Below are 19,726 nucleotides of genomic sequence, written 5' to 3' on the forward strand. Positions count from 1 at the left end.
TACCCCAAACAGTTGTCCTCTATTAACAGTAAAGACTGATTGGGGCATACTTTCATTACCTGGCTTTTCAAATTAGGGGTCCCGAATCTGCCAAATTCAGGTGGCAAATTCGGGTGGAGCTTCGCCTACAGTGGAGGCCTGGCGTTGCCACGGAAATGTAAATTTCAGATCAGTACCTTCTTTCGATGGAAACAAAACAGTGGCTGGTGTCGAAGTCTCCCGCGTGGCCCCCCAAGCAGCAGCAGGGCCGGCTCCCTCGAGGGCGCCATCCCGCGTCTGCGACGGTGGGGACCAAACCGCCAGCTCCGCCGCCAGGCTCAGACTCCAGAGTTGTGCGCTCTCCTGGTCCTTCCGCCTTGTGCTCAGATGCGAGCGACTATCCCAGAAAGGAGTTATGCGACTTTGTCGGGAAATGATTCTAGTTTTCATTTCTTCTGATTTTTCTCCCTCCTGGGACCCGACTGCTTCGAGTTATCCCCTTGAGGATGAACAACCTACGCCGCTGGCCCCAAGATGTTGCCCGCCCCTCACTCGTGCCCAAACAAGGGCAGAACCCAGAAGGAGGGAGGAAACCAGAAAAGAAAAAGCGGGTGTTTCAAATGGACCACACTTGTGCCGACGCGGCAGCGGAGTTGCAAGAGCCGAGAAGGGAATCCTGGCCGAGGCCGGGGACTCCGCCCGCCGGGGGGCGCAGGGACGCCGGGCGCGTGCGCGGTGCGGCCCCAACCCCAGCCGCAGCTGCTGCGATGCCTATTTTAGTCAAAGCCGCTGCCGGCGCCTGAACCCGGCACCGGAGGAGCAGCATCTCAACCCGGGATCGGCTGAGGTTTTCGCGTCGCGCGCCCGTCGGGTGGCCAAGTCTGTGTCCCCCTCAGCCGCCGCTGCTGCCCCAAACTTTGGCCAGCGCCGGCCGGGCTCCGCGCCAGGGACGAGCCAGGTAAGGAGCGAGAGGAACAGCTGCCTCGGGCTCCCCCGGGGCGCCCGGTTATTTGCAGGCTCGCGCTCTCTAGGCTAAATCGGGAAGTGAAAGTTAGATCCCTGCTCCGCTGGGAGCAACTTTGTCCTCACGGGCGGTGGCTGCGGGATCTCCGTGCCCCGGACCACTGGGAACCCCGCCCTCTCCTCTCTGGCCGCGCCCTCGTGGGGTTCCCTGTCCTTGGAAGCCGCCCTTCACCCGGGGTCTGGACAGCACGGTCGCAAACCTACCACTCGAGTCTCGCAATGCCAGCGTCCTCGGGTGCCCTGGCCCCATCGCGTGCCCGTTCCCGCGGTCTGCTGCCCGTAAGCCCTGGGTGAGCGCAGCCTCTCCACTCCCCGCGACGCTCCCGGGGCTCCTCACCCGCGAACCCCGTACTGCTCCTCCTCACCCCCTGTAGGGCCTCCGGGTCCCACGCGTAGGCAGCGCGCAGCCGGGCGCACCGTGTGGCCCGCCCTGGACTGCCGCTGGGAATGCGAGGTGAGTCAGGGCGCTCACTGCACACCCCTTGGGCCCGAGAGCTTCGGACCAAGAAGAGTTGATATGGCCTTTCCTCTTTGAGGAGCGAGGTGAGCCGGGCGCCTGGGGAGTGCAGATGGATAGGGGACCGGTGATCCACCCGCGCCCTCTCTCCCTCGTTTCGGAGGCTTTGGGAAACCGATTGTCGGCCAGACAAGTCCCAGAAACTGCTGGCTTTTGAAGCAGGAATAAGTGCGAAAGACTTAGTAACATAACGCCCTTTACCATTCCGAAAATAAACAAAGGTTCAGTTAGGATTATGGAATGAATTGAGCCAGTCTAGGAGCACAGCTTTTGCTCATTGTTGTTACCTTTTATATTTCTGCAGTTTGGCAAAGGATTAAGCTTAGTTTCACCATCTAGCTACTGATCCCTGCACACACCTATTTGAAAACCACAGGACTTTACTAGAAGAGGGAATTTAAGAAATTAGACTCCAAGGAAACTAATACAAGAAAGAAAATTTCTCTTGATTTAGTCAGAATTAATGTGAACGCATATTATTTTACCAGTCTAACCTCTCTCCGTTAGACCCGTGCATTCTCTGCTTAAGGATAATTCAGTGTAAGCCACGTGAATCCATTAGGTAGTAGTCAAAAGAAATTGAAACCGACAAGATCCTATCAATATCTGCTGACAGTAGATCACTGGCATTTCAAAATAGACATATAGATAAGTATACACAGGTAAATAGTAGACCTATAGATAAATAGTAGACACATAAATATACAAGTAAAATGAATCATATAATATGTTAATAACTATATAGTTATTAAGTTATTAACTATATATTTAATAAGGTGTGCTACATCAAAATATGTTATAGGATTAACTCACCTTTTAAAAATCCATGTAACTGTGTCCTTGGTTCTTGGGTTAGTAGATCATAGTTTTCCTGTCATTTTTCTTGACCATAAATTGATACTTTTAGTTCCACTTAGAGAACTTTTAAAAGCCTGAAATTGAATTACAGTGGATTAATTGACAATACAGGGATAATCATGTGGATGTGAGAGAGAATGTGTATTAATTAACTGACTGTGTAAATCTCTATTAGAGCCACAGGCTATTAAAACTTGAAAAGGTTTCGATGACCATCTAGTCCAGTTGTCTCAATCCCCAGGAAGAAACCCACCCAAAGAGCAGAAGTGACTTCTCTTACTTAGGTTGGCTTTCCTGGAGCTTCTAGTACAGAACCTGACTCTCAACCTCGGGAAGGCTTGGCACTCTTCTGCCTTTACTACTAGGCTTGGGGAGACTGAAAGGTAATTTCTAAAAGTGTTTGTCATTTTTGTGTACCTTATGTATGGCTTTCACCTCTGCCTCTGGCATTCTTTACAGAGACTAGGCTTGGATATACCTAGATGAATATGACATAGTCTGTCTTGTAGGGAACATAGGGTAATCTGAGGAACAAATGGGACAATGGAAATGAAAACACATTCTAAAATGCAGTAGAAATGGCAGTAAATTTTAGCTTATATGATACTAATGAATAGGCTGATGTTGACATCATGAGTGACAGAGGACATTTAATATAATTCTCCCTCTTGAAAAAATTGTGAGATTAATTCTGATTTGGTTCTTGAAAACAAACTTTGTATAAATTGAGTTATTAAAATAGTGATTCTACCATCTTAATAAGCTTATATTTTTATTGATTCAAACATTTATTTTATTTTTTAAAATTTAAATTTATTTATTTTAATTGGAGGCTAATTACTTTACAATATTGTATTGGTTTTGCCATAGATCAACATGAATCTGGCACGGTGTACACGTGTTCCCAATCCTGAACCCCCCTCCCGCCTCCCTCTCCGCACCATCCCTCTGGGTCATCCCCGTGCACCAGCCCCAAGCATCCTGTATCCTGCATCGAACCTAGACTGGCGATTCGTTTCTTATATGATATTATACATGTTTCAGTGCCATTCTCCCAAATCATCCCTCCCTCTCCCTGGAAAGTAGAGGATTAAGAGGTACAAGTTATTGTATATAAAATAAGCTACAAGTATATATTGTACAACAACACAGAATTATAGCCAGTATTTTATAACTATAAATGGAGAATAACCTTTAAAAATTGTGAATCACTGTATCATACACTTGTAACATATAATATTGTACATCAAGTATATGTCAGTTAAAAAGTAGTTGAATTTTTATGATTTCTTTCCTTTTTTTCAGCAAATCAATATCTAAGTCAACTATTTCTTATATGTATGAACTGTTTTAGAACTATGAGACGAGATCTTTGACTTGTTTGTTTACTGTCTGTAAATTTAGGCATGCATATTTTTCTATCGTCTTAAGAGGTGTGGAGTTCTTTCACATTAATGTATTAATAACATCCTTGAAAAATGGCCAACCTGACACCAATTCATTCTGCCACCTGAAACTTTTACTTCAGTATGATGAAAGAGAAAGAAATGGAAACATATGGCTTATTGTGTGAACTTATTGGAAGGAAATTCATATTTTTAAATGAAATTTTTAACATATTTTGGGTCTCCATTTGGAATTCTTTCCCTGAAACATAACAATTCACTTATTCTGTAAATCTACATAGTTTTTGTCAGGGACCAATTTGTATAATTAATAATAGAATTTTTAAAGTACCAGAGAAGACTGAACGTAGTGCCATTTTGTGTTAAGGTTTATGTAAACATGTGTAAAGTGTATTTTCTTTGAAATGTATTTGCTACTGATTCTAATATTAAATAGTCAAATGCTTACTCATGACCCCTCCTACATATAAAAACCTGGAAGTTTATTACTTTTCAATTTGTGAGATCCTTCTAACCAGAATTTTTATGAGAAAGTAAATTTTTAAATTAGAAGGTTAAAGGAGTAAATGTTAACTCTCTGTGTATATATAAATGACTATAGTAATATAGTTATTATGTGGGTATATGTTAATGTCTTCTTCATGGAGCACAGCCTTATCACGGTGAAGGTGCTTGTGTAACTCAGTGAAGCTATTAGCCATGCTGTGCAGGGCCACTAAAGTTGACTGGTTCTATGAAGACCTACAATGCTTAGAACTAACAACAAAAAAAGATGTCCTTTTCATCATAGGGGATTGGGATGCAAAAGTAGGAAGTCGAGATATCTGGAATAACAGGCAAGTTTGGCCTTGAAGTACAAAATGAAGCAGGGCAAAAGTTAACAGCGTTTTGTCAGGAGGACATGCTAGACAGAGCAAACACCCTTTTCCAACAACCCAAGGGAGGACTCTACACATGGACATCACCAGATAGTCAATACCAAAATCAGACTGATCATGTTCTTTGCAGTCAAAGATGGAGATGCTGTATATATTCAGCAAAAACAAGACCTGGAGCTGACTGTGGCTCAGATCATGGGCTCCCTATTGTAAAATTCAGGCTTCAGTTGAAGAAAGTAGGCAAAACCACTAGGCCATTCAGATATGACCTAAATCAAATCCCTATGATTATACAGTGGAAGTGACAAATAGATTCAAGGGATTAGGTCTGGTAGAGAGAGTGCCTGAAGAGCTATGGATGGAGGTTCATAACACTGTACAGGAGGCAGGGACCAAAACCATCCCAAAGAAAGAGAAATACAAGATGGCAAAGTGGTATTCTGAGGAGGCTTTTCAAACAGCTGAGGAAAGAAGAGGAGCAAAAGGCAAAGGAGAAAGGGAAAGATATACCCAACTGAATGCAGAGTTCCAAAGAATAGCAAAGCAAGATTAAAAAAAAAAAAAGCCTTCTTAAATGAACAATGCAGAGAAATAGAGGAAAACAGAATAAGAAAGACTAGAGATCTCTTCAACAAAATTGGAGATATTAAGGGAACACTTCATGCAAGTTCAGTTCAGTCACTCAGTCATGTCCAGCTCTTTGCAACCCCATGGACTGCAGCTCGCCAGGCTTTCCTGTCCATCACCAACTCCTGGAGCTTGCTCAAACTCATGTCCATCAACCATGGACATGGTTATGCCATCCAACCATCTCATCATCTCTTATCCCCTTCTTCTTCTGCCTTCAATTTTGCCCAGCATTAGGGTCGTTTCCAGTGAGTCAGTTCTTTGCATCAGGTGGCCAAAGTATTGGAGCTTCAGCTTCTGTATCAGTCCTTCCAATAAATATTCAGGACATGGAACAACAGACTGGTTCCAAATAGGAAAAGGAGTACGTCAAGGCTATATATTGTCACCCTGCTTATTTAACTTATATGCAGAGTACATCATGAGAAATCCTGGGCTGGAGGAAGCACAAGCTGGAATCAAGATTGCTGGGAGAAATATCAGTAACCCTCAGATATGCAGATGACACCACCCTTATGGCAGAAAGTGAAGAGGAACTGAAGGGCCTCTTGATGAAAGTAAAAGAGGAGAGTGAAAAAGTTGGCTTAAAGCTCAACATTCAGAAAATGAAGATTATGGCATCCGGTTCCATCACTTCATGGGAAATAGATTGGGAAACAGTGGAAACAGTGTCAGACTTATTTTTGGGGTTTCCAAAATCACTGCAAATGGTGATTGCAACCATGAAATTAAAAGACACTACTCCTTGGAAGGAAAGTTATGACCAACCTAGACAGCATATTAAAAAGCAGAGACATTACTTTGTCGACAAAGGTCCATCTAGTCAAGGCGATGATTTTTCCACTGGTCATGTATGGATGTGAGAGTTGGACTGTGAAGAAAGCTGAGTGCCGAAGAATCGATGCTTTTGAACTGTGGTGTTGGTGAGGACTCTTGAGAGTCCCTTGGACTGCAAGGAAATCCAACCAGTCCATCCTAAAGGAGATCAGTCCTGGGTGTTCATTCGAAGGACTGATGCTGAAGCTGAAACTCTAATACTTTGGCCACATCATGAGAAGAGTTGATTCATTTGAAAAGACCCTGATGCTGGGAAAGATTGAGGGCAGGAGAAGAAGGGGATGACAGAGGATAAGATTGTTAGATGGCATCACCGACGCAATGGACATGGGTTTGGGTGGACTCTGGGAGTTGGTGATGCACAGGGAGGCCTGGTGTGCTGTGGTTCATGGGGTCGCAAAAACAGACACTGAAATGAATTTCCTTTATGACCAAGTGGGGACTCTCAAGAGTCTCCTCCAACACCACAGTTCAAAAGCATCAATTCTTCAGTGCTCAGTTTTCTTTATGGTTCAACTCTCACATCCATACATGACCACTGGAAAAACCATAGCTTTGACTAGATGGATCTTTGTTGGCAAAGTAATGACTCTGTTTTTTAATATACTGTCTAGGTTGGTCATAGCTTTTCTTTCAAGGAGCAAGAGTTTTTTGATATCATGGCTGCAGTCCCATCTGCAATGATTTGAGAACCTAAGAAAATGAAGTCTATCATTGTTTCCATTGTTTCTCCATCTATTTTCCATGGAGTGATGGAACCGGATGCCATGATCTTAGTTTTCTGAATGTTGAGTTTTAAGTCAGCTTTTTCACTCTCTCTTTATTTTCATCAAGAGGCTCGTTAGTGCCTTTCACTTTCTGCCATAAGGGTGGTGTCATTTGCATATCTGAGTTTATTGATATTTCTCCCGGCAATCTTGATTCCAGGTTTCATGCAATGGTGGGCACAATAAAGGACTGAAATGGTAAGGACCTAACAGAAGCAGAAGAGATTAAAAAGAGGTAGCAAGAATACACAGAAGAACATTACAGAAAAGGTCTTAATAACCTGGATAACCACAATGGTGTGGTCGCTTGCCTAAAGCCAGACATCCTAGAATGTGATGTCAACTCTATACAAAGCATTACTATAAACAAAGCTAGTAGAGGTGACAGGTTTTCAGCTGAATTATTTAAGATCCTAAAAGATAGTGCTGTTAAAGTGCTCTACTCAATATTTCATCAATTTTTGAAAACTCAGCAGTGGTCATAGGACAGGTAAAGGTCAGTTTTCATTCCAAACCCAAAGAAGGGCAATGCCAAAGAATGTCTGGGCTTCCCTTGTGGCTCAGACAGTAAAGAATCCACCTGCAGTGCAGGAAACCTGGGTTCAATCCCTGGGTTGGGAATATCCCCTGGAGAAGGGCATGGTAACCTATTTCAGAATTCTTGCCTGGAGAATCCCCATGCACAGAGGAGCCTGGTGGGCTACAGTCCATGGGATTGCAAAGAGTTGGACACGGCTGAGTGACTAAGCACAGCACAGCAAAGAATGTTCAAACTATTGTACAGTTGCATTCATTTCACATGTTCACAAGGCTATACTCAAAATTCTTCAAGCTAGGCTTCAGCAGTATGTGAACCAAGAACTTCTAGATATACAAGCTGGGTTTCAAAGAGGCAGAGGAACCAGAGATTAAATTGCCAACATTCACTGGAATCATGGAGAAAGCAAGGGCGTTCCAGAAAAACCTCTACTTTTGTTTCATTGACTACACTAAAGCCTTTGACTGTATGGATGACAACAAACTGTGGAAAATTCTTCAAAAGATGGAAATACTAGACCACCTGCCCTGTCTCCTGAGAAACCTATATGCAGCTGAAGAAGCAACAGTTAGAACCAGACATGGTTCAAATTTGGGAAAGGAGTACATCAAGGCTGTATATTGTCACCCTGCTTATTTAACTTATATGCAAAGTACATCATATGAAACACCAGGCTGGATGAATCACAGGCTGGAATTAAGATTGCCAGGAGAAATATCAACAACCTCAGAAATATCAACAATCTGCAGATGGTATGACTCTAATGGCAGAAAATATGGAGGAACTAAAGAGCCTCATGATGAGGGTGAAAGAGAAGAGTGAAAAAGCAGGCTTAAAATTCAACATTCAAAAAATGAACATCATGGCATCTGGTTCCATAACTTCATGGCAAATAGAGGGGGAAAAGTGGAAGCAGTGACAGGTCTTCTTTTCTTGGGCTCCAAAATCACTGCAGATGGTGACTGCAGCCATGAAATTAAAAGATGCTTGCTCCTTGGAAGGAAAGCTATGACAAACCTAAACAGTGTATTAAAAAACAGAGATATCACATTGCGGACAAAGGTCCACCTAGTCAAAGCTATGGTTTTTCCAGTAGTCATGTATGGATGTGAGAGTTGGTCCATGAAGAAGGCTGAGCACCAAAGAATTGATGATATTGAATTGTGGAGCTGGAGAAGACTCTTGAGAGTCTCTTGGTCTGCAAGGAGATCAAAGTGGTCAATCTTAAAGGAAATCAACCCTGAATATTCATTGGAAGGACTGATACTGAAGCTGAAGCTCCAATACTTTGGCCACCTGATGGGAAGCACTGACTCACTGGAAAAGACCCTGATGCTGGGAAGGACTGAAGGCAAAAGGAGAAGGGGGCAGTAGAGGATGAGCTGGTTAGACAGCATTACCGACTCAATGGACGTGAATTTAAGCAAACCCAGAAGTGACTTAGCAGCAGCAGCAGCAGGAGATAGTGGAGGACAGAGGAGACTGGAGTGCTACAGTGCAAGGGGTCACAAAGAGTTAGACATGACTTAGTGACTGAACAACAATATGATAATGCAGTATATACGTATATATGGTATAGTGATTAACAACGGCATTAGTGGTGAAGAATCCACCTGCCAATGCAGGAGATGCAAAAAATGCAGGTTTGATCCCTAGGTCGGGAACATCCCCTGGAGTAGGATATGTCATGCTACTCCCATTTTCTTGCCTGGAAAATCATCTGGGCATAGGAGCCTGACAGGCTGCAGTCCATGGGGTTACAAAGAGTCAGACATGACTTAGCGACTAATCAACAACAAAACATCCTAAGCCTTCAAATAGTAAATAACAAGGTGTTAATTTTTCAAAGTATTCAGAAAACCCATTTTCTAGTCATTTTTCCTGTGTTTAGATTCAGTGTCTCTAATGGCAGCATAATAGAAAACTATATTAAATAACTTTTAAATTGTGGTCTATGAATATTGGTGATTGTTTATAGGCTAGTTAAATCCCTCCTTCCTCTCTATCCCACCAAGTATGTTTAGATACACATATTAATAGATAAATGTTTTGATATGTATAGGTATATACATCAGGGAATAGTTAGGCACTGGCCTAAGTATTTTATATATTTCATCATAAAGTCAGTGAAGTATTATCGTCATTAACAGATAAGAAAATGGATACATTTAATATGTGACAGAGTGGGAATTTGAACCTTGGTCTGTCTAATTCATAAGCACCAGACAAGTCTATTTACCAACATCTAGTTCACAGAAATAATTTTGGTATAATATAATACCCATAGGGGAGGGTGATAAGATACAGCTGTCATTTTTGACTGTCCTTTCATTTTTTCATTTTTACAGGAATTTTCAAGATGAATTATACCATGTCTAGCCCACTGGCAGAAGCAACTGCAATAGGTTTTACGCCTGAGTTAGAAAGAATCCTACCTGTGCCTTCCAATGAGACCACTTGTGAAAACTGGCGAGAGATACATCATCTAGTTTTTCATATAGCAAATATTTTTTTCGCAATTGGATTGGTTATTCCAACTACACTTCACCTTCATATGATACTTCTTAGGGGGCTGTTAGCTGTAGGTAAGATACTTAACTGATGTTATATAAAATTTTTCTATAACTTGCATCTGATGGGCTTTGTATTGGGGAGGGTCTATAGCATACCAAAACTGTGAGCCTTCATTAGCAAATTAGCAGTACATCAAGTAAGTTAGAACATAGGCCTTCACCCTTTTGTACTTCAGATAAAGCTAACAACATGTTTGTATGTTGTTTAGATTTTCCGGACATCAGAAATTCGTTTGTGAGTAAGAGTGCAAACTTTGGAGCCAGACGTGTTTTTACAATCCTGGTTTCAGCACTTGCCAACTGTTATTAACTGGGGTAATAACCTTTCTATAGCTCAGTTTCCCCAGGTGTCAAATAAGGGTAAAAATAATACCACCTCCTGGGGTTTGAGAATTAGGTGAGTGTTTATGAGTGTGTGTGTGTATGTGATATTTGACTTACAATAGTGCCTGGCATCGGAGAAGGCGATGGCACCCCGCTCCGGTACTCCTGCCTGGAAAAATCCCATGGACGGAGGAGCCTGGTGGGCTGCAGTCCACGGGGTCACCAAGAGTCAGACACGACTCAGCGACTTCACTTTCACTTTTCACTTTCATGCATTGGAGAAGGAACTGGCAACCCACTCCAGTGTTCTTGCCTGGAGAATCCTAGGGACAGGGGAGCCTGGTTGACTGCCGTCTATGGGGTCACACAGAGTCGGACACGACTGAAGTGACTTAGCAGCAGCCGCAGTGCCTGGCATATAGTAAATACTCTATAGTTTAAACTATCATTATTTGAATAGTCGTTTACTTGCTGGGAGCAGTAAAGCAACACTGGGAACAAAAATAGTTGCCCAGACACAATAGTTCAAATAAAATTTTAGGGAGATACTCTGTTAACCCTGATGAAGCAAATTAAATTAATCCATATCAAAATACTAAAACAGATGAATTTACCATTTTAGCCAGTGATTCTGGACAAGTTACTCTCTATGTGATTATGTCCCTGGTGATTCATTTATTCAGATGCATTTTTGAGCATCTGTAAAATGTCAGACAGAAAGTGAACAATGCAGTCTGCATCCTTGAGAAAGACACTTTTTCGGAGGCCAGAGAGAAACAGGTGGGCAGCCACACAGGACACATCAGATGCTGTGATGCAGGTGGGCATTCCAGCGCCAGGGAGAAACGGGCAGGGTGGTGGGCTCAGCGGGAAGGCAGACCAGGGTGCGCTGCAGAGACGGCAGTGGAGCTGGCTTTGGGAAGATGAACAGGATTCCTCTGAGTATGAGTGTGTGTGGTATCCAGGTCAAAGGAGAGGAGGGGGAGATCCAGCACATTGAGGGAGGATGAAAAGTAGCTCACTGTGCCTGAAATACAGGATAACGACAAGGAAGGGTCAAAGAAAGTGCTGGAAGGGTGGCTGGAAGGTAGGGTTCTGTGGCTGTTACCTCTGGGTCAGGTAGGGATTATAGCAGGAGGAAGAGCGTCGAGGGAAGAAATAAAACCACACCCGATAAAAAAGCAAAATAATTATGACTTTTAAGACAGAACTTTGGAGGTGGAACAGACCACGGGAGATCACCTAGTCCAACACTGTAGAAACAAAGCAACTGAGGCCTTGGAGAAATCAAATGAATCATCCAGGGTTAAGACGAGAGAAAACTAGCCAAACCAGGACTATAATTGGGGTCCTCCAGCTTCCCAGTCAGTCCTTCCATCATGTTACCCTGTCTCCTTTAAGTAATAAGATTTTACATGTCTTCAGTATTTGCTATGGCAACCCACTCCAGTATTCTTGCCTGGAGAATCCCATGAACAGAGGAGCCTGGTGGGCTACAGTCCACAGGATCGCAAAGAGTCAGACATGACTGAGCGACTTCACTCACTCACTCATTAGCTAAAGAACATTAAAATTTTTACACTTTGGGTTATTATTCAGGTGCCCCACATCATTTTAATGAAATTTTAAAATTGCAAGTGAATAACCTTTTAAAAATGGAAGACTTAGTTTTTCTGTGTGTATGTGCTGTTGATATATTTGTATTGATAACTGATATGGGTAATTTTAAATTTAAAATATATACTGATTCTCCCATCATAAAGCCAATCAAATTTGTGCAGATTTGAAACCAACCAACCAACTGATTTGTGCAAATTTGCACAAATCTTTTGGAAAACAGTCCTTTAATGTCATCAGAGTCTATAAAGTTTATTCTCTTAGCTCACTGTTGGGTCATCCACCCTAAGCAAGTAGTCACAAGAACAGATACATTTTTATATATAAAGCTGCTTTTATAAAATTACAGGGACTTCCCTGGTGGTGCAGTAACTAAGACTCTGCGCTTCCAATGCAAGGGGCTCGGGTTTGATCCCTGGTCAAGGAAATAGATCCTGTATGCCACAACTAAGACCTGATGCAGCCGAAATAAATAATTTTTTAAAAGTCACAGCCAAAGTATTTCACCTGTCCGCCAGCAGGGAGATAGTTAAATTATGGTTTATCAGTTACAATCAATTAAAACTATGTATTCAGTTCAGTCGCTCGATTGTGTCTGATTCTTTACAACCCCATGGACTGCAGCACGCCAGGCCTCCTTGTCCATCACCAACTCCTGGAGTTTACCCAAACTCATGTCCATCAAGTCAGTGATGCCATCCAGCCATCTCATCCTCTGTCGTCCCCTTTTCCTCCTGCCCTCAATCCCTCCCAACATCAGGGTCTTTTCCAGTGAGTCAACTCTTCGCGTGAGGTGGCCAAAGTATTGGAGTTTCAGCTTCAGCATCAGTCCTTCCAATGAACACCTGGGACTGATCTCCTTTAGAATGGACTGGTTGGATCTCCTTGCAGTCCAAGAGACTTCCAAGAGTCTTCTCCAACACCACAGTTCAAAAGCATCAATTCTTTGGTGTTCAGCTTTCTTCACAGTCCAACTCTCACATCCATACATGACTACTGGAAAAATCATAGCCTTGACTAGATAGACCTTTGTTGGCAAAGTAATGTCTCTGCTTTTTAATATGCTATCTAGGTTGGTCATAACTTTTCTTTCAAGGACCAAGCATCTTTTAATTTCATGGCTGCAATCACCATCTGCAGTGATTTTGGAGCCCCCCAAAATAAAGTGTGACGCAGTTTCCACTGTTTCCCCATCTATTTCCCACGAAGTGATATGAAGTGCTTTAATGAAATGAGAAAATCACTGCAATAAGTAAAAAAGTAAGTTTTAAATTGCGGATTCGTTAGGTTTGCCATCAGTTAAAAATACAGAAAAACTGAGTCAGTGTTAACTATCAACAATGGCTATCTTTTAAGTAGTAGAATTATGAGGTTCTGTTCTCCTTTTAAAAATGACTTTTATACTTTACAAGTTTTCTGCAACAACATGTGGTTTGGTTTGGTAATCAAACAAAAACCAAAATGTAACAAAGTGATATTTGACATGTATTTCCAAGATGTGTTTGGAAATATTTTATATACAGAAGATGACTAATGTATTAAGCTACATACTGAAGCTACAAGACGAGCTTGTTAAGCTACAAGACATCTTACATGCCCACCTTGTTGTTCACAGGATGTGCCCTTTATGTCGTCTGGGCCACTCTCTACCGATGTGCCTTGGATATCATGATCTGGAACTCGGTGTTCCTGGGGATCAACATTCTGCATCTTTCATATCTTTTGTACAAGAAAAGACCGGTAATTACTAACAATTAATTGATACATAAGAGATTTTAAAGCTAATCAAGTACTTTGTTCATATTTGAGAATGAGCATCTAATATCTTTAGGCCCTTTAATATCATTTTTCTGAAGATGAGACTTTTTGTGTATATATGCCTGGAAATGAAATATTTGAACATCATGAAATTTCTTCCACAAACGAGTTTTTAAAACCTTTTTAATCATTAGGGCAATTTAGACATGAAAGAACATGACAGTATTCTCTCTTTTTAGTCATCTAAGCTCATTATTTCTTCTTCCTATTGATATTCAGATGTCATTTGGTAATATCTTTGCCTAGTTATAAAATTAAGTGCTCATAGACAACTTTCAGAACACACTAATGATTTACAAGTAGCTCATGTTATGTTTTATGCTAGTTTTTAAATGTAATAGCTTTTTTTTTTCCTATGTCCAAAATACTCATTTAAGGAAATCACCATTTTCAGTGAGTTGTAATGAAGACAGTAATATTTAACTTTTTCTTTTCCACTCCAACTTATCTTGCTGTGTTTCCTTGGTCATACCAAGAACAAATTGGTGCTAACAGAAAAGCAAAGTAGCATGGCCTCTAGCAATCACTGCATAGCTGTTTGTTGACTGTTGACTGTCAAAGCACATGCAAATATTCAGTAGAGCAAAAGACAACATGCTTGCTCTAATCTTATGTTCAAGGCCAGACATGCACGTAGAAAAGTATTAGAAACGATCATTCTTAGGAAATGACAATTTCCCTGATACAGATTGATATGTGTCATAGACATTCCACTAGATTGTGACCTCCTCAAACCTTGTAACCCACTCTGTTTTGCTTACTGTATTAGTCAGTTTTCACTACGTTATGCTGTGTAACCGTCTGAAAGTCTCAGTGCCATACAACAGCAACACATTTTTTCTTCATCACCTAATATATGGACTGTGGCAGCTGTGTACAGCTGTAATTCTATTCCACGTGTCTTCTCCATTTCAGGGTCTCTGCTGAAGCAGCAGGTTCTATTTGGACATGCATTGTCACGGCAGAGAGAGAAATAGAACAAAAGAAACACTTATTGTTTCTTAAAACTTCTGCTCAGAAGGAGCATATATCAATTCTGCTTGCCAGAGCAACTGACATGACCAAGCCTGATGATGTGGGAGTAGGATGGGGTAAGAGGATATACGATCCTCTTTCAGGGGTGGAAGCAGCCAGGAGCTGCAAACAATAGGATCGTCTACCACGCTTATTGTTGTGTTCTCTGTTCTGGCCAAGCATGGCTGGCACGTAACTGGTGCTCAAAAAAACCTTTGATAAGTGAATGCTTTCAAAGAGAGGAATTTAGAGGGCTTCATGGAAGAACTGGGACTTGAGCTAAGGCTGGCATGATGAGCAGATTATGAATTTAAGTCAGTTTTTCAGTTCATATGTTCATCATGCCACACTGGCTAGTGTGCACGCTGAAAGTGAGACAGATCTGTGATTTAATTAAACACTCATTATGAAAGCTCTAGAGTGGAGAAGGTAGATGATAGTAATAATAAGGATTTCAGCTTCTCAATATCAGAACTTCCTAGAATCCCACGTTCTGAACATAAAGATTCAGTAGTTGTTGTTGATGTGATAGTGCCACCGAGGAAGTAAATTACTCAGTATCTGTGCTTTTGTTTCTTCTCAGGCTATAAGCCTATCTTTTTGAAAAATATAAATGCTAATTCTTCATTAAAATGAAACAGCAGGAAAGTGAGAGTGTCAGAAAGGCTGCAAGTAACATCTGAGCAGCCCTGATCTCCTGGGTCTGTAGCTTCATGACATAGCTGCCACAGATTTCATGGAGATGGAAGACCACTTGAACATCAAAGTTCATTTGCATGCAGTACAGATTTCCCAGACTAATGCTGAGCACACAGATAGGCTTGACTTGGGCCTTAGATAGTCTGACAACAGAGGCGACTGAGCCATTTGAATTTTACATTCTTCACTTTGCTTTGGAATAAATACATGAGAAGTAGTAATTACAGCTAAGGATATTTGATTTCCTGTATTAACTCACTAGATAATAATTGCACATAAGTAAAACATTTAATGCATCAATCTTTGTAAATTTATTTCCAAGTTGATTCCTAATTTATATACTTATTTCCTTGCTGTAATATTTCAGAGTTACTGTAGCTTCCTTCTGTGAAACAGAAATGTTCTAAAACGAAAAGCGTTTATTAATATGTTATTTATAGAAAATGCTAAGATGGGCAAGGTGAATACTGTGACAACAATCAGAACCTCCACGGTTGCTTGACAGTGCATAGAAAGAGATGTAATCAACAGTGCAGATCTTCACCATATGCTGTCAGAGTTCAGCTTAATTGCAAAAGTGCCCTTTTAGCATCGAAACTTACATCACCACTTACTCTTGGTGTCAGATTCCACTGACCAAAATATAGAAGGGTGAAGGCATGTATTGCAGATCCGTTTATTCTGAAAACTCTATTAAGACCACAGCAGCTGATGTTTCGGGGTTGCTGCATTAGGTGTGGCATTCGGTCACTGCTTGCTTTCAGGTAAAGATCGAAAAGGAACTCAAAAGCATCTACCGGCGATTGTTTGAACCCCTCCGTGTGTCTCCAGATTTGTTCAGAAGATTAACTGGACAGTTTTGCATGATCCAAACGTTGAAAAAGGGCGAAAGCTATGCTGTAGAGGAGCTAACCTCAGTTGACGACCGTCTGAGTATTCTCCTGAAAGGAAAGTAAGTGCTCTATGGAAATCAAAATGCCTTGTTTGCCTGGAATCTTCTGGCCTCTGGGTAGGAAACAAATGGAAGGGAATGTTGCAACTAATGGAGTAAGTGGTCATGGAGGTAAATTCTCATCTGGAAAACTGCATTATAGAACATTACAGAGTAATGTGGTAACATTATGTAAGATTTATCTCAGTGAATCATGTTGCTAATCAGGATTTTTACTTGTGAATAGTTTTCACCTTTTTAGTAAGTTTAATGAGGCAAAACTGGAATAGGTTTAAATTGGGTATTAAAATTTAAGAAGCTTATGCATGAGTCTGAGTGAACTCCAGGAGTTGGTGATGGATGGGGAGGCCTGGTGTGCTGCGATTCATGGGGTCGCAAAGAGTCGCAAAGACACGACTGAGTGACTGAACTGAACTGAACTGATGCATGTTTTAGAGGTGACTTGCTTATTTTTTTGAATATCACAAAAATGCAACTTCTAGGAATATCAGTCTCCTGGGGAGACAGCAGTGTCTATTTTCTCTCAGAAGTGTACCAGTTTGAATAATGAATTATATGGTCATTCCAACTAGACACTCAGAGAAGGCAATGGCACCCCACTCCAGCACTCTTGCCTGGAAAATCCCATGGATGCAGGAGCCTGGTAGGCTGCAGTCTATGGGGTCACTAAGAGTCGGACACAACTGAGAGACTTCACTTTCACTGTTCACTTTCATGCATTGGAGAAGGCAATGACAACCCACTCCAGTGTTCTTGCTTGGAGAATCCCAGGGATGGGGGAGCCTGGGGGGCTGCCGTCTGTGGGGTTGCAGAGTCGGACATGACTGAAGCGACTTAGCAGCAGCAGCTAGACACTGATGAAATTAAACATGTCTGCTTCAATATGGACACTTTTTTCCCCTTGTTGTTAGTAAAACTTATTTTGAAACGAATACGTGTGCCCTGGGAAGTGCTTTTTAAATATGTCAGTCTCCTGTGGGGTCTTTAAGATTTTACAAAATGAAAAAAAACATAAGATTAGGGAGATTTTAAGGCTTGTCATGTTATGTGTGAATTGTTATGCATTTATTAACACTAATTTCTGTTATCAGAATGAAGGTTTCCTATCGAGGACATTTTCTGCATAACATTTACCCCTGTGCCTTTATAGATTCTCCTGAATTTAGATCAACCCAGATGCACAAAGGTGAAAAATTCCAGGTATGTTTTGGCATGATTTTTAAAAAGATTGAAACTAGTTAATGTCTTATTCAAAATCCAAAGGATATGGATGGAAAAGTGACCGTGACTTATTGAAAAAAGAGATTACCATATGGCATAGATAGTATGATCCCATTTTTGCAAAAATTTTTTTAAATTTATTTTTGGCAGTCCTGGGTCTTCGTTGCTGCACGTGGGCTTTTGTCTAGTTGCAGAGAATGGGGGTTACTCTTCAGTGTGGTGCGTGGGCTTCTCATTGAGCTGGCGTCTCAGGCGGCAAGGGCTTAGTTGCTTTGTGGCATGTGGGATCTTCCTGAACCAGGGATCAAACCTGTGTCCCCTGTACTGGCAGGCAGATTCCTAACTACTGGCCCATCAGGGAAGTTCCTTGTAAAACTGAAAGTGGTGTGTATAGGTGCACAAGAAGAGGCCTATAAATATATATCCTGATTTAGCCATAATGTTAACACTTATTTCTGAAGGTCTGATTGCTTTGTTTTCTTCCTTTTTGTTTAGTTTGTATAATTTTTCCATAGAGAACATCTAATGCTTTTGTTTTGAAAAAAAGGAAAAGGTCAGTTATGGATAATCAGTGTACTTAAAACATGTAATTGGTTACTTTTACTGGGGAAAAGCAGGAAACTGATTTTGCCCTAGAGAACCTACTTTGTTAATCCTCATGAAAAAAAAATTTAACCACTGTACTCTTTTTAATGTAGTGAATATATTTAAGGGCAAAGAATGAAGTTCTTTACAGTTAGAATAATTTGAAGTACACAGCCTGACTCTTTCAATATCTTAAAAAAAAACCAAAACGCTCCATTATGTGATACTTCGTTCTGATTCTTCCTGTAAATGTCCAGCTGTCCTATTTTATTCCCCTCAGTATCTGTTGCCTCTATTTCTGTTTATAGTAGCAAGTGATTTTACACAGTAACTGTTTCATAGGATCCTGAAGAGACCAAGCATTTGGGGAAAGGAAGGGGACTGAACCTCCTGTGTTTCCAGCAGCTTGTAGCCCCTGGGACATAGCATGTACTGTCTTTAACACCGGACTTCAAATTATATGTGTAATTAAATTAACATACAAAGGAATTTCTATGTCTCATCACAGTTCTCCTGCTTCTTCAGGACAGGGGATTGGGATTTGGCATTTGAGAAATAGTCCTTATGATTGATTTGCTTCTCATGTTTCTAAAAACATGACCAAACTCAAGGTACCCTACCTGGGTGAAAGATACTGGTTCAGCCGCCCCAAGCACTAGTTAGCTTTTCTCTGCAGAGAGTCTGGTGTGGCTGATTGATCAATGGATAAAAACTGCTCTGGCATCATCGAGCCTAAGTCCCGTACAGTTGGAGAAGACTCCCATCAGGGTAAGCCCTCGGGAGAGATTCTGTTTTGATTGTTCACCAAATGTTCCTATTGGCGGACACTCAAGAGTAAAAATAGCTGTTGCACATCTGTGTAGGAGTATATTGCCTCTTCCTGAAGCGAGTTCCCAGATGAAAACCATCATGTGCTCCCAGAGTCAGCTTTTCGCTCTCTATGCCAGTGGCAGAGGACACGAAATTGTCAGTGGCCAGACTTCTGCACCCACACACCCTCTTACCTGCTAATTTCATTTTTCTCTAACTCTGGATAGTTATACGTGTTCTGACAAGGCGCTGCTTCCTTTGCACTTTCGTTTCTTTAAGTTCATTCTTTGGTAGGGGTGCTAGTGAATTCAACAGTAGGATGAAAGGAGGAAAGGAAGCCAGTAGGACTGGCGGCTGTCCCTTGAGATCGCACAGTGAACACTCTTCAGGAACGTGCAGTAATTATGATGACAGGCAGTGACAGAGCTGACCCACCAACTCTAATCAGCCAGCTGCTCCCTTGGCACTCTGCTAGGACTTACAGACACAGGCTGCTGCTGAGAACTCTTGGGAGAATCTTGAGTATCAATATCACAAAAGGCAGAAGTAGTGTTTTGTGTCTTATTTCTTCTTTGTACAGTCATTTCATCTCCAGTGAGCTTTGCCATTTTCATTTTTCTTTCGGGTTCTACCTCCCGCTGTTGCCTTCCCATAATCGATAGCACATCCTGTGCTGTGAAGCT

General features: G+C 41.6%; 1 protein-coding gene across 1 annotated transcript in view; it reads left to right on the forward strand.

Annotated features, from left to right (window-relative positions):
- The window catches only part of BVES (blood vessel epicardial substance), a 49,692-nt gene continuing 30,724 nt past the window's right edge, over nucleotides 759–19,726 (forward strand). The window contains exons 1-5 of the mRNA XM_018053121.1: nucleotides 759–937; nucleotides 9,779–10,015; nucleotides 13,560–13,684; nucleotides 16,240–16,427; nucleotides 17,519–17,627. Coding sequence (XP_017908610.1) covers nucleotides 9,790–10,015; nucleotides 13,560–13,684; nucleotides 16,240–16,427; nucleotides 17,519–17,627 — 648 coding nt within the window. The 5' untranslated portion in view covers nucleotides 759–937; nucleotides 9,779–9,789. The remainder of the gene's footprint in view (nucleotides 938–9,778; nucleotides 10,016–13,559; nucleotides 13,685–16,239; nucleotides 16,428–17,518; nucleotides 17,628–19,726) is intronic.

Source organism: Capra hircus, chromosome 9 (genome assembly GCF_001704415.2).
Source record: "Capra hircus breed San Clemente chromosome 9, ASM170441v1, whole genome shotgun sequence".
NCBI classification, from domain to species: domain Eukaryota; kingdom Metazoa; phylum Chordata; class Mammalia; order Artiodactyla; family Bovidae; genus Capra; species Capra hircus.